Consider the following 27522-nt stretch of genomic DNA (forward strand, 5'->3'; position numbering starts at 1 on the left):
TCGACTGAGACAAACTTGTGTCAGCTGCACGGCCCCGCTGCTGCTGCCGCTGCTGCTGCCGCTGCTCGGGATTAAACATCACGTTATTCTCTCGGATTAAAATCATTTGTGTCTTTTATTAACTGTAATGACGCGGTGGTGTCGCGTCATGACGCACTCTGATTAAAGCGAGCAGTTGTAAATGGATCCAGTGGCTCAGCGTGGACATGATGGCGAAATGATGTGCAGAAGTCAACTGAAGTGAAGCGGACTGTCACTCATAGTTCATGTTGAGAGCCCGACTACTAACCTGACCGAGCTAACCAGGTGAGAACATGCTAACTGACCCGTATAACAGCTCATTACATAGCTATACATTAGTATTAACTACCATAACTTCCCAGTGACCCGTTACAGCAGCAGCGCGCCTCTCGCTTTGTTATGCTACTCACTTCCTTATTAGCCAGGTAACTTTGAGAACGTCACACCAAACTCAGTCTTAAAAATGGGAACTTAAAGTTTTCTTTCTCGTCAGCGAAGACACGAGTGTCTCATATCAGTAGTAACGGTTCATGTTTCAGCCTCTGGTGAATTCGGCTTGTATATTTCCAACATGAAGTCATTGTTTCAGTTGAAGTTTGAACTTTCTCTGTCGCTTCACTCGCTGGATTTCTTCACGCTTGCTTGGTAGCAGAGGACAGTGTGTGGCTGAGCGGACAACCCGTTGAACAAACTGAAACTTGTATCTAAAGTCAACTGTTATGTGGATTTTACACTTGCCGAAAACAGGACTGGGCTCACCTGACTCTATGATCTACTGATTTTTGATTATTATTTCATTATCTTAAAGTGAATAGCGACGGACGGCTTAACTCGCAGTTTCTTGAGCGGAGTTTCGTATTACGTTCTCCGCATACGGAACCTGTGAGGGCTAGCTCCCAGCTAGCTAGGACAGGTAGCGGTTTGCACCAACTCTTGTCGGACATTTAATAACATGAAGCCAACAGTCAGACAGTAACTGTGGTTCTGTCTCTGATGGAGAACTGTCACCTAATAATAAAGCTCTGTTGTTTTTAACAGTCGCTTTAACGACACAAACAGTAAAGACCGCCCGGTAGTGCTAGCTAGCTGTTAGCCAGAGAGCTAGCACGATTGACACATGCGCGTTCATGTGCGAGAACGCGCGATGTTGAGCAGCAACAAGTGTCAGATGGATTATTTATTAATATATTTATTAAGATTTATTGTAAAAAAAATACACATTTTATTAAATGGTAAATACAGACATGTTGTTACTAAATCTATTCTACTGTTGTCACTTGATTCAGATTCTTGATTTATTACACCATCACTAATTCATTACAGTGTATTAACTGCAGTACTGAGGCTCACACAGGGTCTAACAGTTGTGTTTGACCTTTGCAGACACCATGGCTGGAGACGACCCCTACCTTCATACTACCAACCAGGTAAACTCACCTGAGATAACTTCTGTTCTTCTTCTCCTGTTTCTACAGCAGACAAGAAGGTCTCATAACCAGACTGAAATATGTTAATATAATGAGTAAAATATAATGTTTTATAAGAGTTTGGGTCCTGGATCAGGACTAGAAAGCTGTTTTCAGTTTAGGTGATTTTAGAATTTGTGAAAATTAAATTGTTTCTCTGGCTCAAAATTTGTAACATAATAAAATGAATGATTATTTGTTGTGTAAGTGGTGTGTTTCTACACTGAGCGGTTGGTGTTCATGTCCTGACGTCATGTCTTTCTGATGTCAGATCCTGATGGAGATGATGGATCCTACACCGTGGGAGTTCACATCCTTTCCTGTGATGTCTCAGACGCCATCCATGCGGGCAGGTGAGAGTCCCACCTTCACACCTGCACCATCTGTATTTAACTGTTGGTACAACGTCCAATCAGCAGTTGTTATTTAATAGCAGTCATGGTCACAACTTTATCCTCCTTTATCTTAGAATATCAAACTGCTGTTGTCACACTTCGTTATCTCATCTTAAATCAACACAAGGAGCTTCTGTGTTGTTTTCAAACCTGTTAAAAAAGTTTGGTTCTGTTCTCCCTCCTCAGGTGTAACAACACTACATACCTGTTTGGTCCATCAGTTATTAACGTCTGCTTTGAACAGAAAACAAACATTCCTCTTGTAAACTGATGGCCTTTAGATAACTGATGTAACGTGTCGTCTAAAAGACAAAGTCATATGTCTTCTATTTGAGACTGCATGTATCTAATAATTCTGTCACAAACGACGTAATGTGACTTTATTGTCTCTGAAACTTTTCTTGTGATCGCAGCTCTCAGTTTTATTAATTGATAATCCATTAACCTGTAACCGTTAACTGTTAACTGTTAAACTGTGACCGTGCAGAAGATTTAAAGACACAGAGAACTTAACAAATGTTGACAAAATCATCTCAACTAAACGTCCACTGACTCACTTTCTTCATCAGCACATGCAGTTTGGTTTGCAGTCTGTTTTAGCTTCACTGTTGTTTGTTTGACGGTAATGAGTTCAAGTGGAAGTGTTGTGTTGCTTTGTTGTCGTTTTTAAGCTGTGCTCGACTCTGCAACATGAGGATGTGTCTGTTTCATGTCACAATTAACTGAATATCTTTGTCTTTTTGACTGTTGGTTGGACAAAATGAGACAATTGAAATCTGACACCGTGAGGCGTCAGATGCCGAGTCGAGCGCTCAGCGACACCTTCAGCACTTGAAACACATTTAATAGATTCAGTGTGACTTCCACTTCCTGAGGATCATGATCTCTGTCGACCATCCAGAGTAAACGTCTATAAATCCTCCTAGAAATCAGAAAAAAGACAGTTCAGAACTCCCCTGAGAATCTTCATGTTTTTAGGTGTTATTGAGTGTCACAGTAATCCAGTGATAGTTATCTGTACATCTGTGTTTACACTGCAAACAGGAGCAGCTAACAGCTCATTCAGCACAGGCTTCATAGTGCCAGCTAACCAACATGTCAACAAATAAAGGCTAAAAACAGTTGTAGCTCACAGCTAACTGTCTCCATGGCAATATTACACTTCCTGTTTACAGTATGAATTTTGTCTGAGAATAGTCCTGCATCCAGGAGATATATACACCATGGTATGAACATGCTGTCACATCAGCAGCTTCCTCGTTAGTGGTCTTTACATCAGCACTGTTTAATGTTACCAGCAACCAGACTGCCTTCACTTTTTTGGGAATTCAATCTCGTCGACATTATTACCACTGACTGCTGACGGCATTCACGTCATTCTTTTGTAACATTTAATCTGTATCTTGTGGTTCTGGAGGTGTTTTGTCACAGAGGAGGGAAACTGGTCTCCATGGTAACTAACTTTAATGTGTTATTGACAGCTCATTGATTATCTAGTTACAGTGAAGAGCATGTGACTGTCAGACTTTCTGTGTAAAAGTCAAGGGTTTTAATAATGATCATCAACTTAGAGATGTGTATGATTAGTTGACTAGTCGATGAATCATTGCTGCCACTCTGCCAACACAGTCCAGGGCAAGCAGCCGTTGAGGGATAAAGAATCACAAAAATGATGAAATTTAGCTGAAAAATCACAATTAAAACAGTATTTGGGGTCCAGCGGTAGTTTATCATCAGTTTAATAGAAGATTTAACGTGACTTTTTATCAAGAACATCAATGACATTAACTGAGAGGTCTTATAGGTGAGTTGTTAATCTATAAATATAACATGTATATATGAATCGAATGTGATGAAGGTAAAGTGAAAGCTGAGTTTCGTGACGTGTCGCTCTCTGTTTTGTGTGGTGAGTGTGGGTCGACGCTCTGCTCTCACTTCCCTGTTTGTTCCTGTGAAGTAAAGATAGAAGAGGAGCGTGTAGATGTGTAGGATGAGAGGAAAGGGTCTTTACATTTACATGTGATTCATCACTAGCTGCTCACCATAGTGAAGGAGGTCAAAGGTCCATCATAATTAATCTTTAGATTCCTTTTAATACTTATTGAATTTAAACACATTTTACTATAAAATCCTTGATTTTATATAAACAAAGGATTCAGTATAAAGAAAGAAACTTATGATTTAAATAATTTCTGACACTTGTCACCACATTTCTCACTATTTTCACCAAACAATCAGCAGATGAGTCCAGAACAAAAAGAATTATCAGTGTCAGTTCTGTATAAAATAGTTCAAAATGAGCTTCACCTCGACCCGGACTTTTACTGATTAATATTTTTACTTGAGTGCAGTAACTGAGTACTTCCTCCAGCCCTGCTGACATCATCTGTAGCTGTGGTTGATGATGGAGGAAGTGGCTGCAGAAGATTAATGTGAGTGACTGTTAAACAAATCAGGTCGTTTCTAGTGATTTTACCGTTGGATGGGCGTGTTCACACGGCAAGCGGTTACTGGTGTTTGTGTCACGTATTCTGTTCCATCGGCACAAACGAGATCAGTGTATATTACAGGAACAGTCAAAATGAAGTTTCATCTGTGTGAGCAACACAAATGTTTAGCCTAGCTGAGCACAAAGACTGGAAACGGGGAATCTGCTAGCTTAGCTCACAGAGGAGAAAACAATCTGCTCAGTCAAAAAAAATCTAACTGACAGGCTGAGATGAAACGTATGGATCTCATTCCTGCTCCACAGAGGATGACCCCGAGAGATTTTAGTGACTTTTACTTGAGTTGGGAATCGAGAACACTTTCTAAGTGTTCTGACCCGTCAGAATCGAACGCTTCTGAGCTCATCAGTTCTTTTTATCAATGTCGGCATGTTTCTCTCACAGTTGTGAATTTTGAGACAGTGATGTTGAAGTCGTGCGTGTACACTGCTGGAGGCCTCATCTCATGATCCTCTTGCAATTTCACAAACATGTCCTTTAGCTTAGCATATATGCTACAATACTGGTGCCACACAGGCAGGCTGAACAGATTCTTTCTTTGACTAAGAAAACCTAAAGAGATTTCATCTTTTAGATCATAGCAGACAGACTGTTGCAACAGCACAGCTTGACACAAATCAATCAGTAATCAATAAGGGAATCGAAAAAGAATCTGACAGTTTATTGAGACAAGAAAACAGAAAATCTGAGACGTCTGAGAGGCGGAAACCAGAGAAAGAAAAGCATTTTTTTGGTGCTGACTCAACAGATCAAATCAATTCTTATAATTGTTGATTTATTTTCTGTTGATCAGCTCATTGATTGACAGACTCATCGACTCAACTCTAAAATGTTCAGTTACTCGTCCTGACAGTGAAAATGTAAAATATTTGTGTTCATACTGATAAAATCTCTCTGTAGTTTCAGCAGACGGACCGTACCTGCAGATCATGGAGCAGCCCAAACAGGTAAGACTCACCTGTCCTCCTCCTGCTGCTGCCTGAGCACAGGAAGTCTGTGAAGCATCGCAACATGTTCAAAGAAGTGTGAAGAGAAGAAAATGTCACCGATGAACTATTTGTAATAACTAATTATCAGCTGGTTTGTGCTAGTTTCTCATGATGTAAGTACATTTATATTAACATGTATTTATATGAGCGTGTCCGTCTCTTTGTCTCCAGCGTGGCTTCAGGTTCAGGTACGGCTGTGAGGGTCCGTCTCACGGCGGTCTACCTGGTGCCTCCAGTGAGAAGAACAGGAAGACCTACCCCACCGTCAAGGTAACACTTCCTGTCTGCGATCGCTCTCTGTCTGATGTAATCTCTGCCCACTTCAGCAGACGTTTGATGTGTTTTGTCTCTGAGACGTTAATTTCAAACGGCGTCAGTTTGATCTGTGACTCTGGATCAAAGCTCCGCGTGTAAATCTGTGTGGATCACAAGAAGCCGACTCACCTGTCTTTTGTTGACGAGCTGGACTGAGTTTGACATTCAAACTTCATTCCAGTATGAAATGATGAGGCTAAAAATAATGTGCAGGAAGTGATAAAAACTAAGAGACACAGAGAACAAACACAGAGCTGTGAACACACTTCTGTCTGTTTCCTGCAGGGTCGACAGCACTGAGCTGACACTCTTACTGTTTGTTGTCGCTGTCTGAATCTCAGGAGTTTTTCTCTGAATGACGTCACATTGAAGTCTGCAAACACAAGACGTCATAAACATTGAATAACACAACATTGTGCTGTTATTTGTTCTGAGCTGAAGGCAGAAATCTTTGTGTTGACTGTAACACACAACCTTTAGTGTTCTGTTGTTTTTGTACTCTGCAGCAGTTCTGAACAAAAACTTTGGTTAACTGTTAAACACAGTTCAAATTCCAGAGGCCGTGTTGGGAAACATGTTATTGTTCCAGCATTTTGATCTTGGAAACAGTTCAATCAGGAGAGACTTCAGTTTTGGTTTAATACATTTTAGTCTTTGAGTCTTTTTAGGGTGAGGCCCCATCGCGATGTCCGTTATATTTTAAGAGGGAGGGTGACGCTGTGGGCTGTGTAGGAAACCCTCCTGATGGAGCCTGGACGCTGGTGGTGGTGATGGGATGGAGAGAATGGCTGAAGAACTGGATGTGTTGAGCCGGACTCAAAGGCGTCATGATTGGTTGTTGCTTTAAACGAGGAACTATCTGGTTGGTTTAACTGGAAGAGTAAACACGAGGGAATAACATCGAGAGAGTAAGATAAAAAGAGTTGTGAACGAATAAAGGTTCAGATGTTCTTCCTGGTTGTATTCACGCTGAGCTTCATTAGTTCGACATGATGTCGCAGTACAAGGTGTTTCTGGAGCCTTTAAATCTGCTGCTGAGACGCAGTTGGAAGCTCTTAAACAATCTGGACTTTGTGTTTTCGACTGTTATTTATTTACTTTTGGTCGAATCCTCCTGATTACTGCTCAGTTTAACCTCAGTGTAACCCAAAATCTGACCACAAGTATGTGTCCCAAAATCCTTGTTTTGCAATGAGCATAAAATGAACTCGAAATGCTGATTTCAAAATGTTATATTTAAACTGCATTTGTTTTATTGTTTATTTCAACCAGAGCTCCATCACATCAGTCTTTGTTTGTTGAGGTCTGTCTAATCTGATCCGTCTCTTGTCTCCGTGTGAGATCTTGAATTTCTCGTCTTCTTGTTTCTGTTGATGTTTGGAGTCTGAAGCTCCCACATGTTTCGACCAAACCGGGAAATCCCCAGATTCCTGCTGCAGTCCCACTCTTTGTTTCAGCTCACCGACTTCACTGAAACAAATATGTACAACAACATTTGATTCACATGAATCCAGATTTATAGACACGTCCCAACAGATGTTCCTCTAAAGTGTCGCAACATTTAATAATCCTTCAATCAAACCATCTTTGAGTCAGTTATTTTTTTAAAAAGTGTCTTAAAAGAGGAAAAATAACAACATTTTTCTTACTATCACATGATTTTGTTCAGGACTTTCAGTATTTTGGAAAGTTGAAGGATCTGAAAACTCCTCGAAAGACATTTTTATGAATTAGAAACTAAAAAAAGGGAAACTGTTCTTCACTCAAACATCAGACATGTTACAACTTGGATGTGGTGAAACATTCAGACACCAGGTTAAAGATAAATAAATAAGAATTAGTATTAAAATGATCAATTTAATCTTTCATCTTTAACTTCGCTGTAAGAACTGAAGTGTTAACTGTATTTATGTTCAGATGAATGTTTCCTGTCCTGACTGAGATGATGTCATCAGAACAAGCCAGGAAGTGTTTCTCTGTCTGTGTTCAGTATCACGTCGATCTGTCCTCATGTGTCTGAATGTTGAGGCTCAGACTGGGAAAACCCCTCCTGTTGTTCTGGTGGATACAGTGGGACGATGATGATGATGACGACTCATCAAACCTTTCTTATCATACATTTGTGATTTTTTTTTTTTAACCTTTTAATTGATAAGCCCTCCCTCAAATCAACAATTGACACCTTCAGTATGTTCTGGCTCCGTGTTCTCTGATAGTTTTCTGCTTCAGTGTGAATCTGTGAACTTCTGAAGAACCATAAAGCAGATGTTTTTTCTAATTTCCCGATAATTTCCTCTGAACTTCTCTGGAAAGACGTCTTCACTTGACTATGAAACAAATGTTCGGGAAAACAGGCGTTTCCTTAAAAGATATTAACACAGAAAACATTCTTTTATTGTTCATTTATCAATCCAGACTTTTTCCTTTAGTGGTTGATTCAAATTAATACTTTGGAAATGTACACAAATGAACACTCCCTATTTCCCTTGCACTAAGTACAAAATTATATTTCTTGGAAATCTTCCAGGAAATATCGTTGTAATGACCTGTTAAATAAATATGTTACCGACAGTGAATCCTTCACCCTGTAAAATCTGTTTAATGTCTGACGAAACACATGGTTGTGTCTCACAAATGAAAAAGTAAATCTACTCGTCAGTTCAGGATGACATCAGACCGGATTATATTCAGTCAGCCAGAAGTGTGACACACATGAAGCTAGAGCTGCAGCTGAAGATGATTTTCATTGTTAATTAACCTGGTGATTATTTCTCCGTTAGCTGATCAGTTGTTTGATCTATAAAATCGTAAAAATGTTGATCAGTGTTTTTGTCCACAACCCAAGATATTCAGGTTCCTGTCACAAAGGAGGAAAGAAACCAGGAAATGTTCACAAGGTCAGATTTATACGCAGAGACACGTGGAAATAACTTTTATCTTTCGCTGTTATTGTTGTTTATAACAATATCATTGAAAGATGCCGTGATTGTTTCAAAGCCCACTAATCCAGTTAAAAGAAAAATACGCTGTTGTTTCAGTCGCCTGACGTCTCCAAATGTTCTTCTTTTTGTCCAACCGACAGTCTAAAACCCCAAAGACAAAGATTTATCGTCAGAAATGACTGGATCCAGACATTTAAAATATTTTTGCTCGGAAAATGACTGAAGCAGTTGATCGATTATCAAAATAGTTGCCAATTAATTTTCTTTTGAGCAACGTCTCGATCAATCAGCAACTCGTTACAGCTCTAATACAATCATGAGTCTAGTTTTCTGACTGAAATGTTGTCTTAAAAACACATTTCTGCCTCTGTGTGACTCTTATTCCTCACACGATGTACCTTCAGTCTGTGACCTCTGACCTTCTCAACTTTTATTGATGATTAGTTTGCGTGTCAGTGAACAGATTTCCTTTAAATTTTGTGAAACGTTCGTCTAGAAAGGGAGATTAATATTCAGGTCCAATTTTCATGGTCCAGAATTGATTTAATGTCTTTATAATGTGACAGAAGACATTTTGTACGTTTTCAGTAGTTCCCCTTTAAACTCCTGCACAAACATGTGACCCGTGTGCATCATTTAAATTCATATTTAGCTCCTGATGTCAAAACTTTCCACACATTGAAGTCATAAACGTTAGTGAACGCGTTTTAGTTTAGTTTTACAGCTGCGGAGACGAGTTGAGTTCTGGGTTAAAAAAGCCTTTCAGGAGTCCTCTGCTGGCCTGAACCTGTCCACACACACACACACACACACACACACACACACACACACACACACACACACACACACACCTCTTCACGTCGGTTGGGAATTTCCTCTCATGTAATTAGAAGGAAGTGGCGTTGCGTCACAGACTGGAAGGTGTTGAGTTTCAGCTCGCAGATGAAAGCTCCTCATCCAGAGGTGTAATATGTGTGCGAGCGCCCACTCTGTCCCAGAAACACCAGAGACAAGTTTTAACCCTTTGTTGTGACCGACAGATCTCCGTCCTCCTCAGTTCAGCCGCAGACGGCAGACGGCAGACGGCAGACGGCTGATGGCTGCAGAGCCTCGGCTGTGATGGAAATGTAAACAGACACATTTTAAAATTGTCCACTCAGCATGAGTGATGTTCGCTTCATGTTTCTGACCTCGTTTCTTGTTTTAGTTTCGCGCTTGAAGCCACTTTCACATGAAAGTTATTGATTTACCTCATTTTACTGGAGGAAGAAGGCACAGCGCTGAGTCTGATGCCTCAGCTACAGTCTGCTGGACAAACCTGCATTTATTTTGACATTATTTCTACCTGAGCAGTGTAGTCACACCAGATACATGACAATCAAAACAATCTTTATTGTGTTAAAGGAACAGTTCACCAAAAAGAGTCAAATTCTCTCACTGTTATTCACACCCTCGATGTGCAGCCGAGCTTGTGCACCTACCCCTGAAGAGACACAGCTTGTAGCTGCACGCTAACACTGTTAGCGTGCAGCTACAGTGAAGATTTAATCTTAATAAAGGGTGTAAATAATGTCTTTTCAGATCAGTTTGGGATCTCTGGGCGTCAGCAGACGTGCTGCATCCTTCCCTGTTACTGAGCTTTGCCGAGTTTTTGTTTGTCTTAATCAAAGCTGTATGGACAGAGGGTGTCGTCTGCTGCACAGATTGTGATACTGTTTATTTGTGATATTGGATACATAAATAAAATGGTCTTGACTTGATAGACACAGGTCTTGGTGTTCAATTTAGATCTAACAGTCAGATAATTCTTCATATTTGTTTCAGTAAAGCTCTGAAATCTGCAGAGACAGTTTGTGTTTTACCTCGTCAGGATCAAACACCTGCTGCTGCATGACTCCACCCGACAGTTTCAGCTGCAGCGAGCAGCAGATACTACAAATATTTAGTGTGAACATTGTGTTTGAGTCAGGAAACCATTAAACAGTGGCGCTCGCTGTGTTTCTAGGAACTGAGTTTGTCAGCCGGTGCAACTCGGTTGGCCGTCTGAACCCGGGAAGAGGAAGTGGGCTCATTTATTTACTGCGGCGGTTGCAACGTTCCTGCAGGCAAATACCTGCACCTACACACACATTAACACACACAGTAGAAACAGGAACACAGTGTTTTTCACATCTGATTTCCTTCATGTAAAACGGCTCAGTTACAAAACAATCAAATGATGAGATAATATGAAAATCAGTGTGTGAGAGAAGGAAAGAAAAACCAGGAAGAGGGAAAACAATGCTGAGGGATGAATTATTGGATTAAAGATCTAAATACGCCAGAAGTATAAGTTTGATTTCATGTTAAACAATCTGACAGAATATTAAAGTTTGGAGCCAGTTATTCTGGGATTATAATCTCCACTTTCTTTCCTCATTCTAAAGTTTCATTTGTCACAGCTGATGTTTCAGGACAGAAGCTGTTCACACTGTTGTCACCTGTGAACCAAACTGGACTGATCTGAATCAGATGTTCTGTGTGTTTGAGACAGTGTTGATATTAAGGCTGTAAAATATACTCTTCTGTTTTGTGTGTGATGTCAAGTCAGGCAAATGGTCTGAAAAACATCCTGCTACTACTTCTAAGTGCTGTATCGTAGTCAACTGGACTTGTTTCAGTTGACTACGATTGAAGACGTTGAAGACATTTCACCTCTCATCCAAGAGGCTTCTTCACTTCTAACTAACTGGAGGGGAGTCGCAGGTTTTTAAACTCTGTGTGGGTGTGACCTTACAGAGTCGTTAAGGACACGTGTGAGCTCTGAGTTTCAGAGCTCACACGTGTCCTTAACAAGGACAAGGGCCACTTGTCGCTCGTTGACCCAACCAGCCTTCATGTGGGTTTCTAAGGCCAGGTGAGCCCAGGTGTGAATGGTTGTTAAACTGGCCACCTCCTCTGTTCAAAGACGGTCGTTCCAGTTTGACATAGATGGATTCTTTTACTCCTCTTTTTTTTCTCTCTCTTTTTTTCTCTCCTTTTTTTTTATTTTTCTCCTTCAGATGTAAGTGGACAGCAGAGTCTGGACCTGAGGAGTTGGCCCTCCTGTGTTGTGCCATTCGTTTATGGAGGTTGTTTTGTCTCCCCAATGTACAAATCTGTGCAGTCTTGGCTGCATTGAACAGCATCAACTACATCACTCTGTTTATGTCTCCTGGGTGTTTAGTCCTCAGGATGGACAAGTTTCTGCCTCAGTGTGTTGGTAGGTTTAAAGTGAACCGGGGTCTGATGTTTATTGAAGATCCTCCTAAGTTTCTCAGATGTTCCTGCGACATAGGGAATGACGATGTTGTTAGGTTTTCTCATCTCCTCCTCTCTGTCTGCTCTGGATCTTTTAGAGGTTCTGACAAAGGTCCAGTTTGGGTAGCCACAGGTTTTGAGTGCTCCCCTGTGCTTCTGTTCCTTCTCCTCTGACTTAGTGGGCCTGGTCTCAGCCTGATGGTTTAAGGTTCTGATGACCCAGCTTGTGCTCCAGTGGGTGATGAGTCAAACAGCAAGTATTGATCTGTGTGTAGGTTTTCTGTTCACCTCAATGTTGAGGCTTCTGTCTTCTTCAATGTGTACTGCTCAGTCCAAGAAGAGCAGACTGTCTCCTCTGACATCTTCCTGTGTGAACTTGATGTTCGTACTACTTTTTTGCTGCTTGATACAAAAACAAAAGTCACACAGTTCTCATTCTCTGTGACTAATCTCCAAGAGGAGTCTGATATTACATCCTTCAGTCCGAGTAAAGGATTCTTGAATTCATGGGAGTTTGTTGCTTGTGAGCAACGAACAGGTTCTGCATGCACAGCAAACATTCATTGATCATTGACCCCCATCATTCATTCATTAGATTAATGATCAATCGATTAATTCCAAATAGAGCCATTTGCAGAAGAATAATCACACTGTCAGTTTTGCCAGGCTCATGCAGCCTGAATAGAGCTGAACTCATGAAGCTGAAGCGGTGGTCGGCTGGTCGTTAATGTGGAGAACATGCTGGTCATTAATGTTCTGCAAACAAGGTTATAACTTTATCACGATTGTCAGTTTATGGTTTGTTGATTGGCTGATTTCAACACGAGACTAACTGATAAGTTGAACACAGTCAGGAGAATCTCTCAAGCTCAGGACCAGATCCATATCCTGAGTTCAGTTAGTGTGAAAATGTTCCATCCAAGAAATGTTGGAAAAAAACAAGTACGTCCACGTTAATTTATACAAACTGCTCTCAGATTTGAAACAGATCTGTTAGTTCACACAATAATTTGTTTTTTTTTCCACCATGACACCTGTCAGCCTCTGTAACATCTTTTGGCCATAAACATAAAACAACATAAAGAGAAAAAAAATATCATCCCTCTGTTTACTTTTGTTCAATATTAAAACCCACGTTTGAGCCTGTTGGAGCTGCTGAGTGTCTCTGCTGTGGTGTTTGGTGTCGTGTGATGGAGGAAAGTTTCTGTGAGTCATCTGTGTCAGGAGGAGAAAGTGTTCATGAACCACAGCAGAGAAAAACTGTGAAACACCAAACCTCCAGAGAGAGCCATCAGTCCACCTGAACCTCTTTTATCTAGACAATATTTCACACTTCACACACCACGCTGCCATCAACTAACGTGCTGTTTAAACTGGAATATGATCAAAATGTATATCAGGACTTCAGGAGCTCTTCTGTTTGTCTTTGATCCAGAACAAATACACTGAAGTAAAGATGTGAAACAAAACCCTGTTTCAAGTCTTCAAGGCCCAGAAACAGGATTTTATTTCAGACATCCAGCTGTGAAACCAAAAAAACAAGTCTATCTTTTAACATTTTGAAGGACGAGGTCAGTACAGAAAGATGCCATATTTCAATACGATTATATATCAGCTCTTTGGACGACAATACAATATTTACCAGTGTCACAAAGTCTGCCTCGTCTTTCTCTGTAATCCAGAATATTTCCACATTGTTGATTTGTTCCTGAGACGGAGGAGTAAATGTGCTCAGCGTCTCTTTTGGGCTGCTCACATTACCTGTCTGCTTGCAGAGCTGTTCGAATGTTTAGGAAGGAGGTGTGCTTAGATGGAAAAGGTGGCTGTGCCAGGGGAATTTCAAAATAAAAGCGCAACCTGAAGATGATGATCTGTCTTTTCACTTTGCATCACTGGTGTTAGATTACTAATCATTGAATTGATCATTACACTTCTCAAAGTCGTCTGCGGATGATTCGATGAACCAGTTTCTCACATTTCAAACAGATGATTGATTTCCTTCCACTGAAACTTGAGCTTCTGATCGAGGTTAAAAAGGCAGATTCTGGATTTGAACCATCTGCCTGAAGTTAATTTAAACTCAGTGTGATGGATCAAACATAAAGTATTACAGTCACTGAACTCAAACCTAAAATGCAGACTGTAACGTTCTTGTGAATTCTCGTGTTTCAGATCAGTAACTACCAGGGTCCGGCCCGTGTGGTGGTGCAGCTGGTGACGGCGATGACGTCCCACCCTCAGCTCCACGCTCACAGTCTGGTGGGGAAACAGTGTGACAAAGGGATCTGCATCGCCGACCTGCAGCCCAAAGACTCCAACATCAGGTCTGCACGGCAGTAAACCAGGAGAAAACCACTGAACCAGTACAACTTTCACGTTTGACACTCACTGGTGTGTTTTGTTGTTAGTTTTCCAAACCTGGGCATCCTCCACGTGACGAAGAAGAACGTGGCGAAGACTCTGGAGGAGAGGATGATGGAGGCCTTCAGGATGGGATACAACTGTGGAGTCTCCATTCATCCCGAGATCGACGGGCTGCAGGGAGAAGTCCGCGTCCCCCGAGACCTCACCGGTCAGACTGTGTGTGTGTGTGTGTTTGTGTGTGTACAAGCATGTTTGTTTCAGACATTAAAAGGACGTATCGTAAAGTGAGGACATTTTAGAAAAGTCAGGATGTTCTTGTAATGTGAGGAAAAGTAAAATCTTGTTGATTAAATATTATCTTAATTTTATTATCTCACATTTTGTCCAGTGCTCATTTTTTAAGATGCAGTGAGGATCTGTGTGTGTGTGTGTGTGTGTGTGTGTGTGTGTGTGTGCGCGCTCGTGTGTGTGTGTCTTTGATCTTACCTGACAAACCTGAAAACTGCATTATGTTTTTTTTATTCTCATCTTGTTGTCAAATCAAAGTGTGTCCGTCCCTCCTCTGTCCTCAGACCACCAGCGCAATGTGATCAGCAGCGCGGCGGCTCTTCAGGCTAAAGAAATGGACCTCAGCGTGGTTCGGCTCATGTTCACGGCGTTCCTCCCCGACAGCGACGGAGGTTTCTCCAGACGACTCGAGCCCGCCGTATCTGAACCGATCTACGACAGCAGTGAGTCTGAACTGTGACACGTCCACACAGCTGTGTCCAATAATCCTGTTAAGTTCTGAGATGCCTTCTTCAACCTGCCGCTTGTTTACTGATGTGACTGGTTTAAGATCAGACGAGTTTGAGTCAGATAATCATAAGAAACATCAGGCAGCTACCTGAGAGGTAAATATGAACCAGGTATAGTTTAACTTTCTTTTTAGTTTCACTTTATTCTTTTTGTTTCTTTCCCACGTGGTAGAAGAGATCACACCTCAACCGAAAGAGTCTTCACCAAAGGAAAATGTGCCCACAGTTGGTGCTAGGCGGTTTTATTTTCAAACCCTGATGATGACTCATAATAATTAACCTTAATAACTGCCTTCTGCTCCTGTGGGCCATCCACCAATGTTCACACTCTGACAGGTGTGCAGAGACACCTGTGGTGTTGGTGATGATTTGGACATTCATGAATTTAACACTGATTAAGAGTCTAGATTTGTCAGCTGTTGCTCTCACTTTACAGTTTGTTGAGCTTTATCACCTGGTAGAGAAGTTTCAACAGCTGCCGGCCACAGTCGTGTTTTCATGATGTTTCTACAGTAAAACACTTTAGAGAGAAGTTTAACGTCTTTATCAGCTCTGCTCAGTGTTTTCTGAGTTCAGAAGGTTTGAGATGTTGACCTGCTGCGAGCTGGACTTAAAGTGGATTCACTCTTTACTGAGGTCTGATCACAGTACGGTGATAGATCACTGCTGCTAATGAAGCATGTAGAAGTCCAGTCATGTCCTTGTTGAAGATGATGATGATGATGATGATGATGATGGTGACAGTGAACGAGTACGAGGGATGTTTTCTGACTTTAGCTCTGATCATCGAGCAGTCGACTCTCCGATTATACTGAAGTCATTTCAGGCCGCCTGGTTTCATTTCCCTCTTCCTGCTGCTTTGGTTTCCGTCTGCTGCAGCTTCCTCTCAGCGGACTGAAACCTGCTCATCACTTCAGGATCCTTCTCAACTTTCACTTTGGTTTCAGAACTGAACTGCAGATTCCTGTTTTTTGAAACTTCTGAGTTTTTTTAATCGAGTGATTAGAGATTTTCATTGCTCACCGTTCATTACAGCCACACTATAAAAACAGAAGAGATAAAGTGTCAGTATGTTGTTTGTTTTAAGAGTCAGCTGTGGTGCTGCACATGTGAAGTTTATCCTGAGGCCTTTAAGATCTAAAGGATTCCTCCTTTGGAGGGCAGGAAGGAAATCTGATCAGTTTCTGTTGAGATGAACCAAAGATGAATCATTTGTAGTTGCTATTTGTCACATTTTCCAGTTTAAATGTGGTTTCTGTGTTAAAGAGTCACAGTTTGATTGATGTCTGTCAGTCCAAACTTCCTGAACTTCTTCAGGTCATTGAGAAGGTTCCAGGAGTCCTTGAAGAAGTTCCAGGGGTCATTGAGGACGTGTATATATGTGAATGTAGACTGGAGAGACACTGTAGGTTTAAACAGTGAGCTCAGTGTGTCCAGTAAGAACACACCTGTGAGGCTCTCCACTGACCGCCCTGCCGTGTGTGTTTCCTCCCTCAGAGGCTCCGAACGCCTCCAACCTGAAGATCGTGAGGATGGATCGAACAGCGGGCTGTGTGAGCGGAGGAGAGGAGGTCTATCTGCTCTGTGACAAAGTCCAGAAAGGTGAGACATCGTTCTTCTTCCTACACCTCCAGAATATGAATAACCTAATATGAACCCAACATTCATTCACAGGTTTGATTCATCATTTTCCCTCTGGGTCGTTGTTTCTCCTCGAGTGATGACTGGATTTTCACATCAGCCACTAGTTTCACAGTGATGTGACAGTGATGTCACAGTGATGTCATGGGTATAGGAACTAAAAGAACATAAGTTTCTTGAAGTTTGTGTTTATCAGGTGATGTCGCCTCCTGCTGGAAGGTTTGTTAAATCCTCAGGCATGTTTAAAGGAGCATTAAGTGATTTTATCAGTGATGTCACTAAAGGTTCCTCAATAGATACGACTCTTGAACTCACACCACAGCCTAAATGATAAAAACATTTGGACTGTGTTTGATATTTTGACCTTCAAAAGATTTATCAAACTGTCGGACTGCTGCGTACGCAGCGAGTATTTATGATTTCAGTTGTATACGCTGCTGTGTATTGTACCTTTGACTTCTCTTTCAAAATGTCCACAATGGCGATCACATGACTTTTCTAATCTGTCGACAGACATTTTCTGCTTACTTTCCATCGCAGCAGTGTTTGTGTCACACAGGCGACACATCAAGAGATTCATCAAAACACTCAGTTGAATATAAATGACTGAGTTTTCTGTTAGATAATAATCCTTGTTAGTGTCTAACAGATGGAGGACTCTGTGTTCTCCACAGGGACAGATTTCTAAACTTGTATCAGACCCGACCCGTCACCAAATCGTCTCAGAGCCGCAGGTGTAGGCAGTGAAGGTGATGTGTGCACAGTGTCCAGAGGGTCTAAATGAATGCTGAAAATAAAGAAGTCATTGCAGATATTCACACAGCTTGTTGAGGCAGAAGCTCCCTCCATCAGACTTACTTGACGTGCAGCAGCTGGTACAATGAACACATTTGTTGGAGGCCAAAGCAGGCGGTTCAGGGTTAAACTGCAGGAGCTAATGGCTAACTGTGCTAACGACAGTCCACAAAGTCCTCAAACATTTTACTGCAACAATATAAACAGTCAGTAGTTCCTGAATTAGAGGACAAAGTGATGTAAGTGAGCAGCTGACTGTCAGGATCAATAACATTAAACTGTTAACAGAGAACAAAACACAAACATCAGTTAGTATTTTACTTGTTAGTTGTTTACAGCCTGATGAACACAGAGAGTAAAGATCTCCTGTAGTTTCAGTTGTTCTCTTTTATTCTTCATTTTCAGTATTCAGCCACGCAGACGGGACATTTTTCACATTTTTGCCTCAATTTTTAGCATCAAATCCTTTTTAACTGTAGTAACGTACAGCTAATGAAGCTTTCTGTTTTGTTTTGTTTTACTTTTTATTTGAATGCAGTGAAGAGTAAAGATGTGTGTGAGCTGTGACTGAACAGTTTTGTTCTCCTGGAGGAAGTCCAGCTTCAGGGAATTCCCCTCCGATATGTAAATCCCTCAGGAGGAACAGACCGATTCAGGATCTGATGATGTTTTTTCTTTTTTTGTCCTGCTTCAGGACTGTCAGCTTCTCCTTCTTTGTTTTGTTTTGTTTTTTTCTTGGTGGGAAACCAGCAGCTGATCTGGACTCAACTCACTGTAATCCTCCAGTTCAGCTGCTCCAGTGAGGTCAAATCAACAACTAACATTAGTCCGTACATGAACAACATTAACAGCAGCTCTGTGGTCAGAGAATCTCAACACCTGAAAATACAAATACTCTGAGAGATGGAGAATATTTATTGCTTCTTTTAAAATAGAAAATGAAATGTGTGTGTGTGTCCAGATGACATCCAGGTCCGTTTCTTTGAAGAAGACGACACAGGGTTGACCTGGGAGGCTCTGGGAGATTTTTCCCCGACAGACGTTCACAGACAGGTGAGTGCAACAAGTTGGTACGACTACAGGAGTAATATCAGTTTGAATTATTGAATTATCAAATAAAAAGGACTATGAGAGCATTTAACCTGGCCAATGAGTGGTCGTGACTCATAATCAAGTTACGATGGCGATGTGTTTTCTGCCATCAGTTTGCCATCGTGTTCAAGACTCCGAAGTATCGGGACCAGAACCTCCAGAAACCGACGTCAGTGTTCGTCCAGCTGAAGAGGAAGTCTGACAACGAGACGAGCGAGCCCAAACCCTTCACCTACCACCCCCAGATCATAGGTAGGTCAGGTAGCTCCGCCCTCAGATCGTGGGTTCATCTCCAGCTGGAGAGCTTTGATTGGTGGAGCTTGTTATGTGGGGTTCACAGACTGGGAGATGGCCTGACTGGTTTCCCTTTTTAGTTTTATTTTAAAAAAGTTTTAGTTTATTTTAAAAACAATACAGACTTTCTTATGAGATTTTTATTCCCTTATCTAACCTGTAGATGTAAACAATGAAAGCTCAGGTGTGTTACTGTGACAGCAGAGCATCATTATGAACAGGTGAGCTGCAGTGACGGTACAGGTGAATGCTGCCTCCTGCTGATCTGTGTCTTCTTTTTCAGACAAGGAGGAGGTGCAGAGGAAGAGACAGAAGACGTTACCAACCTTCCATGACTTCAGTGGTCATGGTGGTGGAGGAGGAGGAGGAGGAGGAGGTCTGTACCGAGGTGGAGGAGGAGGTCCAGCAGCAGGAGGACCCGGCTCTGCAGGAGGAGGTAAAATCAGCCTGGAAAACCTGGAACATCCTTGACAGTTTAGATATTTAACGAACTCTTTGGTCGGTTCATTATGAGACAGAAACTTTGGTGATTTGGATTCTTTATCAGCTGATGTTTTTGGTGCGTTTGATTTGTCCTCCAGCATACTTCCAGGGCTTCACCACCTATAACTATGGAGGAGGAGGAGGAGGAGGAGGAGGAGGTGGAGGTTTCTCCACAGGATACTCAGCTGGTCTGGGAGGAGGAGGAGGAGGAGGAGGCGGCATCAAACACAGTGAGAAAGCTCAGTCTTCATTTTTGTGCAAACTCAAACAGTTCTTATCTTATTACAAAAGACAGATAAGTAGAATTAAATATGAGGTTGGCACCAACTTTAAAGTGAATGATTGAGTGTCTGGGAGGGGAGCAGTAAACGATGGTAACAGGGACGGTGCTCAGCGACGGCATTCAGAGAGCAAATAAACAAAAAAGGAAACTTGTGAGATCAAAATATCTGTTAAGACATTTCATCCAAAATGGAGGCTGTGAGGTGGTTCTACGTTTGTAACTAACAGCAGGAAGTGTGACTCTGTCTGATGGAGAACCTGGTTACAAGAAAAAATGAAACCAAAAACAAATTAAGAAATAAGAGATGTTCAAGTCTTAACTGAGCTGTTATCCTGTTATATGTTGTGTTAACATTACGTGAATGCTGTGTTAAAGCCTCTCAGAGCGACGCAGCAGACGACAGCAGTGACGATGACAGCGATCCAGACGATGACTCGGGGTCAGGGGTCGTGCTGAGAGCTTCAGCCCAGCTAGACGGCCAGGAGGTGGGGGAGAGGAGTGAGGAGGGAGGGGTCAGTGTGGAGCCTCACGCAGGTAACACATCACCTGCTGCCATCATACATCACAGTGTTTATACACACTAACACTGATATAACTGAGCTTTAGTCCTGAGTTTAGGCTTCGATCGATCACAGCAGCTCAAACCGTTGATTACAACTACTGTCTCCTCGACTCGGGACACATTTTAGATCTTCATCAAGTTGTTGCTTATCGGTCTCCAGATGCTTGCGTGGTGTCGGTTTTATGTTCAGTCAGTTATTTCAGCTGCAGTTAATTATTTCCATTGTCAATTAATCTGCTTACTATTTTCTTTATTAGTTGATTAAACATTTGGTAAAGAAAAAGAAGTTCACATTTTCAGGCTGTTGAAACAAAGAAAAGAAGCAACGATGAAGCAGGAATCAGTGAATTCTTGTCATTTTTGTGAACAAAATTGTCATTTTTTTGTTGTTTAATAAATTCATTTGCCAGTTGTTTCAGCTGTTGTGTTAAATGTAGATGTCATGTGTCTTCTTGAGTTTGATTTGAGGCTTAATTTATTCTTCAGAGCAGCAGATAAAGAAAGTAAACTTTGATCTATTTAACTTGCTCTCAGAAACGTGAATCTAAAATAAAAAGACAGCGAACTGAAACTGACTCAGCTTCATTTTCAAACTGACCAATTCCAAATATAAAACATTCATGTATTTTTAATGTGAGACATGTTTCAATATTTGCACCAAACATAGCTGACATCAAGAAGCTTCTGACGGCGTGGACCTGCTTTACAAGATGCATAAAAATCTAATATTGTTTGATGAAAAAACTCTGTTGATGTAATAATGAAATGTTTCATTTGAGTTTTAAAAGTTAGTAAATAAGTGACTTTAAAGAGAAGAGTTACCCAGTATTAACACTGTAAATACATGGTAAACTATCATATATTACTGGGTAATTACCTCCAATAATAAGTAGTTAATTACAGCTGGTAAGACAGAAAACCCTCCATGATTATTACACAAAAGTTCCTGTCTGTCCTGTGTTGCAGACGAGCGGTCGGTTGAGGAGGGCAGCAGACAGCTGGAGGCGCTGTTTCAGTACTCAGTTACAGGAGACTCAGCGTACCTTCTGGCTCCACAGCGCCCTCTGATGGACGCACAGGATGAGGACGGAGACACGTGAGTAAACATGGAAATTTTAAACTTTTTAATGAGTGTTTAAACTCTGTGATCTGGCAGCTTCAGTGAGATTTTATGGAAATGTTAAACCAATAGTTTTACAATTTTATGGCTGAGATTGAAGTAAAAGATTGATGGAAAGATTGCACTTGATGTAAATCAGTTATGGACTGAGTCTTTATTTTTCTTCTCCTCTCCTCACAGTGGGATCCACCTGGCAGTTCTCCACAGCCAGCAGGAGGCGCTGAAGAGTCTGACTCAGGTCGTCTCTGCTCTGCCTGGACGGGAGGTTCTCAACATGAGGAACCACCTCTACCAGGTACTAAAAACTAAACTCTGCTGCTCTGAGCAGGAAATACACATGTTCCAGGTGTCGCTTTGTCTTTGTTTTGATCATATACAAGGAAACACTTTGAGGAAGTTCTTTAGTTTCTTTTTTCAATGCTGTTTCAACTTAAAGAGGGAGAAAAGTAGGCTTTCCATGTCAGGAGCAAAGAAGGAAGCTTTATAGTAATTAAGCTATCTAACTAAGGGAGAAGGAAGAAGAAAGAAACTGACTCAAAGCAAGAAGGAAAGAACAAGAACAAGAAAATTACCTCATAAGGAAAGGAAACTTCCTAGAGGGGAACAAGCCGCGACATTTACTAGTTAGGGAGCAAGAAAGCTTCCTATCAAGGAGAAATCAACCCTGGATGCCATGAAATAAACAAGGTAGCAATGATTTAGGGAACAATGACACTTATTCTGGAGCAAAGAGGGAAGTTTTTCTAGTTAGGAAATCATGAAACTCTTCAATTAAGGGAGAAAGAGGAAGAAATAAATCCACTCAGTAACCAAGAAGCAAAACTCGAACAAGAAGAACAAGAAATGATTTCATAAAGAAAGGACCGTTCCTGTTTACGGGGCAACAGGCGACAAAATTTACTAGTTAGGGTGAAAGGACACCGACTAGTTGCAGAGCAAGACAGGAAACTTCCTATTTAGGGAGCAGAAGAGAGGGTAGGAAGCATGAAAGGAGGCAAGGAAACTTCCTGTTTAGGAGGGAAACTCGAGTTAAGAATCAGCGAAGGAAAACGACTCCCTCACAATAATGTAACCTCTTCCTCCCTGTTTCTCAGACTCCTTTGCACCTGGCGGTGATCACCCAGCAGCGGGAAGCGGTGGAAGCGTTGCTGTTGGCCGGCGCTGACCCGACACTGACAGATCGTCATGGCAACACGGTGCTCCACCTGGCGTCCCAGCTGGAAGGAGGAGGAGGGATGGTCCAGTTTTTACTGCAGCACAAAGAGCTGAGAGCACTGCTGGAACACACCAACACAGCAGGTACACGCACACACACACACACATACACAAAATAAAGCTGAACGTGTGTGAGCTTACTGTCTGTCTGTTACCGTGGTTACAGGTCTGTGTGCGATCCACCTGGCAGTTCTGGCCAATCAGCTGTCTTCTCTCAGGGAGCTGCTGGAGGGCGGAGTCAACGTGGAGATGCCGGAGCGCAGCTGTGGACGGACCGCCCTCCACCTCGCCACAGAGAGCGACAACGTGTCACTGGCCGGCTGCCTGCTGCTGGAGGTACACACTGGGAACACTGGGACCAATCAGAGCAGACCTTACCTGACTGTTCAGTTCACTGGGTTTACTGGTCGGTTCAGGTCGTTCCCAGTAAGATCTAACAGTGTTTGCGATGTCTTCTGTCATCAGGGAAATGCCAACGTGGACTGCTGCACCTTTAACGGCTCCACCCCCCTCCACATCGCCGCAGGGCGGGGCTCCATCAAGCTAACGGCTCTGCTGATGGCTGCAGGTGATCCTTCTCTAAGCACAGAGCTGGAGTTAGCTTAGCTTAGCATAAAGACTGGAAGCAAGGGAGAAACAGCTAGCCTGGCTCTGTCCAGCGCTGACACCTCTAAAGCTCACTGATGAACATCATCATTTATCTTTGGGACAACCGTCCAAACTCAAGGTCCGCTTACTGGACAAAACACTGTCACAGCAACCCACACTTAAAGTTCGACTCCGCTTTGACCCGACTCCATCTGCTGATGATGACAGTGTGATGTAGCTGAGGGGTCTGACAAAAGGTAGTAAGTGGTCCTTGAATTGGGATGGCTAGTTGTTTCCCTCTGCTTCCAGTCTTTATGCTAAGCTAAGCTAACTGTCACGACTCCCCATCCTGTCAAAATGTTACTTTTCCTTCAATAACACTGATCCAAACTGATCAGTTTTTAAAGGACATAATCATGAGTTAATAATTAAACCAATAAAAAAATAATATCTTTCTTCTCCTGTTTCCTTTGAGGTAGAATAATTGATTTACTAGTTGATTTTATAGCAGCTGTAATGAGACAGTCAGTGTCGCAGTGACGCTCCTGTGTGGAGACTCTTCGTCTTTTTATGTCTTGATCAACATGTTCGATTGATTCAGCCTTCCTCTCTTAACTCTGTGTCGCTGTTTTCCAGGTGCAGACCCTCGTAAAGAGAACTTTGAGCCGCTGTTCTTCAGGGAGGAAGACCGCTGTGATGAAGAGAGGGAGGAAGAGGATGAAGATGAAGGTTACATCCCAGGAACCACTCCGCTCAACATGGCCACCAGCACTCAGGTACAGCAGCTGGTTAACCTTCTGAGAGTCTCTTTGTTGACACTTCCTGTTCTTCAGAGGAAATAAACACATGTTCTTTCAAAATAAGAGCCTGATCCCAACGCTAGTTTAAAGAGAAACCTCCTGAAAATCCTCCGTGGTTCAAACCTGTCAGCTCCATCAGGGTGTGTCAGCACGCTGTCACATCACTGTTGGGTTACAGGTGGAGCACTACTCACCAAACTTTATGAAAGTGAAGTAAAACTGAATTTAGAGTTTCGTCTTTGTTATTAGGAGGCTTCAGTTCAGACGTTCATTGAGACTGGGGCGTCACCACAAAGTGTTCTTCTTCTTTTATCTTCCCCCTGACAAAAAATAAGCTTGTATTTTAATTAAAAACCCTGATTAAGATATTGAGAATAATAAATACTTAAATTATATTGCGTTACGTTAGAACAACTTTTTAAACTATAGAAACTAAACTAAAACAACTCTGTTCTGACTACATCAAATCAGAAATTCTTGCCATAAAAATTTAAAATTTTCCTCAGAAGTTCTTTTCAAACTTCCTTTAAAAAATTCTGTGTTTGCAGGTGTTGGAGCTTCTGAATGGTAAAGAATATGAACCAAAGTCTCCACACAGACCTCTGTCTCCTCCTCCAGGTGAGTTTACTCTCTGAAACACTGATGCTCGTCTACAATCAAAGGCTTTCACACACCATGAGTGTTCCTACAGAAAGATTAAGATCGAGTCCTGCAAGTTAAAAGGCAAAACAATAGAAAAATGAGAAAATCTGAAAAAGAATTAGAGAAATATATGAAAATGAGTGTTTTTTTTCTGGATTACCTGCTCTAATATATGATTGGTTGCTTTAAAAAAAGTGCCGATGATGTCACCAGCGCCTTTCTGAAAAGTTGGGGGATTTGAAACTTGAAACACTCGGGAAGCACTCTGAAGGAAGACACTGGGTGCTACGTCTTTTCTCGTGGTGGATGCCTGCTGCCGTGGACGCTCGCTGCTGCAGTGATCTTTTTTCTTTCTGTTTAAAGTTTTAATACGTCCGTCTACACCAGACCTATACAAGTGGACCTTTACCAGCCTCATTCCGACCCTTTGCTCATTGTGTTGGCAGACTCGCTGCGAGTAACAAGTAAAATTGTCTCGAGGAGACAAATGTTGTTTATATAATAATAACATGTCTGACTCCTGACAGTTTAGCTTCAGTACAAAAATAGTATTTTAATTAAAACATTTGAACCCAGGCAGTATTTACGGGAATCAAACTGACAACCTACTTAACTACCAAAAAAATGAAAAGCTGCATTGTTTTTTTTCTTTACTTTTGTGTAATATTTCTTTCTAAATGAGTTGTGATTGTGTGTGTGTGTGTGTGTGTGTGTGTGTGTGTGTGTGTGTGTTCAGGTGACCTGGTGAGTCTGGATGTGGAGGTGAAGCACCAGCTGTGTGGCGCTCTGGAGAGTGAAGGATGCTGGGAGAGTCTGGCTCACAGTCTGGGTCTGGGCATCCTCAACACGGCCTTCAAACTGAGCCCCTCCCCCGCCAAGACACTGCTGGACAGCTACGAGGTACACAAACACACACTCACACACACACACACTGTGTCACATGACGGCTGACGCTGTCCTCAGATGGTTGATGTGGATCACTGTGTGTCTCCACTTATTTAGTTACTTCTCTTAACAGTAGTTGAATTACTTTCCGCATTATTAAAGTAATTAGTTACTTGGGGAAATGACTTTTTCATTTCATTAAGTGTCGGCTTTAATTCTTTTATTATTGCACACAGCTGTTATTTTAGTTTCTGATGCACAGGGAGGAACTGTCAGATTGTTCGTATCACTGCAGTGAGAGGAGTTATTAAAACCCCCGACCACCAGAGGGCAGCACTGACGACTCAGGGTTCCTTCATGTCCTGGATTGTCTTGTAGAAACAACCTTCACTGTTCTCCAAATACTCTTAGTCTAAGTTTTTTTTTAAAAAAACCTCGACATGAACTGTGAAGAGTTCTGGATTCTGGCTGAGCTGAGCCTGGAACGACCCACCTCGACACTTAAATACTAACTTAAACTGTAAAAGTAATTAGTTACATTCCTAGTAGTGTAACTAACCCGTCCTCTGACCCCTGATCAGATCTGACAGGATGTTTGTGTCCTGCAGGTTTCGGGTGGGACGGTCTCGGACCTGTTGGCTGGTCTGAGGTCTGTCGGAGAGTGCAAAGCTCTCAGCGTCCTGGAGGAGGCGCTGCGTCGCCTCGACGTCCAGGAGACGAAGACGACCAATGAGAGGAGAGGTAAGCAGACGCTGACGTGATGAGGTCACATGACTGTTTCTCGGTTGGTCCTGTTGGTCACTGAGCTGTGTGTCTGTCTGCAGGTGAGTCTCAGGTTCAGGACCTGAAGGCCGACGTTCGGATCGACAGCGGGGTGTGTGACAGCGGGGTGGAGCTCTCCACGGCGTGACCGTGTCATTGGTCGACGTCTAGACCAGAAAAAGCACAATTCATGCATCCATCATCATCCATCGTCCAACGATCGAGGGAACGACGCTCCTCCTCTCTCATGAATGTTTCTCCTCACAAACATATGAACAGATTTAAACAGAACGCAGCAGCAGTTTAACTGACAGGAACTAAAAAGTCAACGATTGATTCTTGTTTTAATGAAAGAGAAGTATTTGGTTGGAGGTTTCTCAGCCCACACTACACTCCAACAGTTCAACCAAAGAATCTAAATCTGGTTTTTGTTCCTCACTCAAAGAAATCTGTTGGTTTAAAGGAATAATTCACCCAAAATGAACCTTTTTCTCCCTCATGTGGAAACGTATTCTGTCGGCAGCTGAACGAAGAGATGAAGAGAGAGTTTCTGGTGGATTTTAGGATTTGATGAGCGTTCAGCAGGTTGTTTTTCTGTAGCAGACGTCACGTCTGCAGGGGAAAGGTGCTATTAATACTGAAATGATTGTAAAAGAGGCTAATTCGCCCTGAAAGAACGAGTTCAGACTGTCGGACGTTTGTCTTAACGTGACACTCACATGTTTGTAATGATTCCTGCTGATCATTCTGGCTGTGACGATCATGAGGTGAACGACAGTTAAACAGTTTTCATGTCACATTTTAAAGCTTCTCTTGTTCGTATTTGATTTCCTGACTGGAATCATTACAAACATCTCATGTGAATATTATATTAATTCAGACTGAAAACATCTGAAATCGTCCTTCAAGTGTGCATGTTTTTAAACATTTAAAAAAAAAAATCTGTTTAGTGTTTTTTAATTTTAAGGGCCATTTTATTTCCTGTCCGTCTCACCACTGAAAACTTGGCAAAACTGCGAGAAAGATGAATTTAACGAGTCGTTCACGTCACTCCAGTCTTTGATCGATTTATTTTCGACTGGAATCAGGAGGAACTGTTAGCGTAGCTTCATCAAGAGATACATGAATTACTGCAAAGCATTGTGGGAAAGGAGCAGTCGTCCTCTCAGTGTGAAACCAAAGCTTCTCTGTGATGATATTTATATCTTCGCTCTGCACTGTACAGTTCAACATGAGCTTCTCTTTGGTCGTATTGTTTTTTAAATAAACGTGTTTTTTATATTTA

General features: G+C 41.9%; 1 protein-coding gene across 2 annotated transcripts; it reads left to right on the plus strand.

The window, feature by feature from the left end:
- nfkb1 (nuclear factor of kappa light polypeptide gene enhancer in B-cells 1) lies at positions 1 to 27522 on the plus strand. Of its 2 annotated transcripts, none has more exons than XM_084353067.1 (24): positions 1 to 306; positions 1405 to 1448; positions 1759 to 1840; positions 5290 to 5336; positions 5550 to 5648; positions 14087 to 14238; positions 14323 to 14486; positions 14851 to 15009; positions 16573 to 16677; positions 18473 to 18564; positions 18717 to 18855; positions 19181 to 19333; positions 19479 to 19610; positions 20039 to 20197; positions 21192 to 21321; positions 21526 to 21640; positions 22440 to 22644; positions 22727 to 22896; positions 23026 to 23128; positions 23785 to 23924; positions 24497 to 24566; positions 25327 to 25490; positions 26084 to 26216; positions 26300 to 27522. In XM_084353067.1, exons 2-24 carry the CDS (start codon positions 1410 to 1412, stop codon positions 26383 to 26385), a joined length of 2838 nt encoding a protein of 945 aa, XP_084209193.1. In that variant the 5' UTR covers positions 1 to 306; positions 1405 to 1409; the 3' UTR covers positions 26386 to 27522. The 2 variants fall into 2 exon arrangements, with proteins under 2 accessions (XP_084209193.1, XP_084209194.1); XM_084353068.1 differs by lacking the exon at positions 1 to 306 and adding an exon at positions 678 to 934.

Source organism: Pagrus pagrus (assembly GCF_965226575.1).
Source record: "Pagrus pagrus genome assembly, chromosome: 5".
In the NCBI taxonomy this organism is placed as follows: Eukaryota; Metazoa; Chordata; class Actinopteri; order Spariformes; family Sparidae; genus Pagrus; species Pagrus pagrus.

Coding starts and splice junctions, on each gene's coding strand:
- nfkb1 (XM_084353067.1), top strand. CDS start 1,410: ATGGCTGGAGACGACCCCTACCTTCATACTACCAACCAG. Junction 19,334..19,478: donor ACCCGGCTCTGCAGGAGGAG/GTAAAATCAGCC, acceptor TTTGTCCTCCAG/CATACTTCCAGGGCTTCACC. Junction 26,217..26,299: donor GACGACCAATGAGAGGAGAG/GTAAGCAGACGC, acceptor GTCTGTCTGCAG/GTGAGTCTCAGGTTCAGGAC.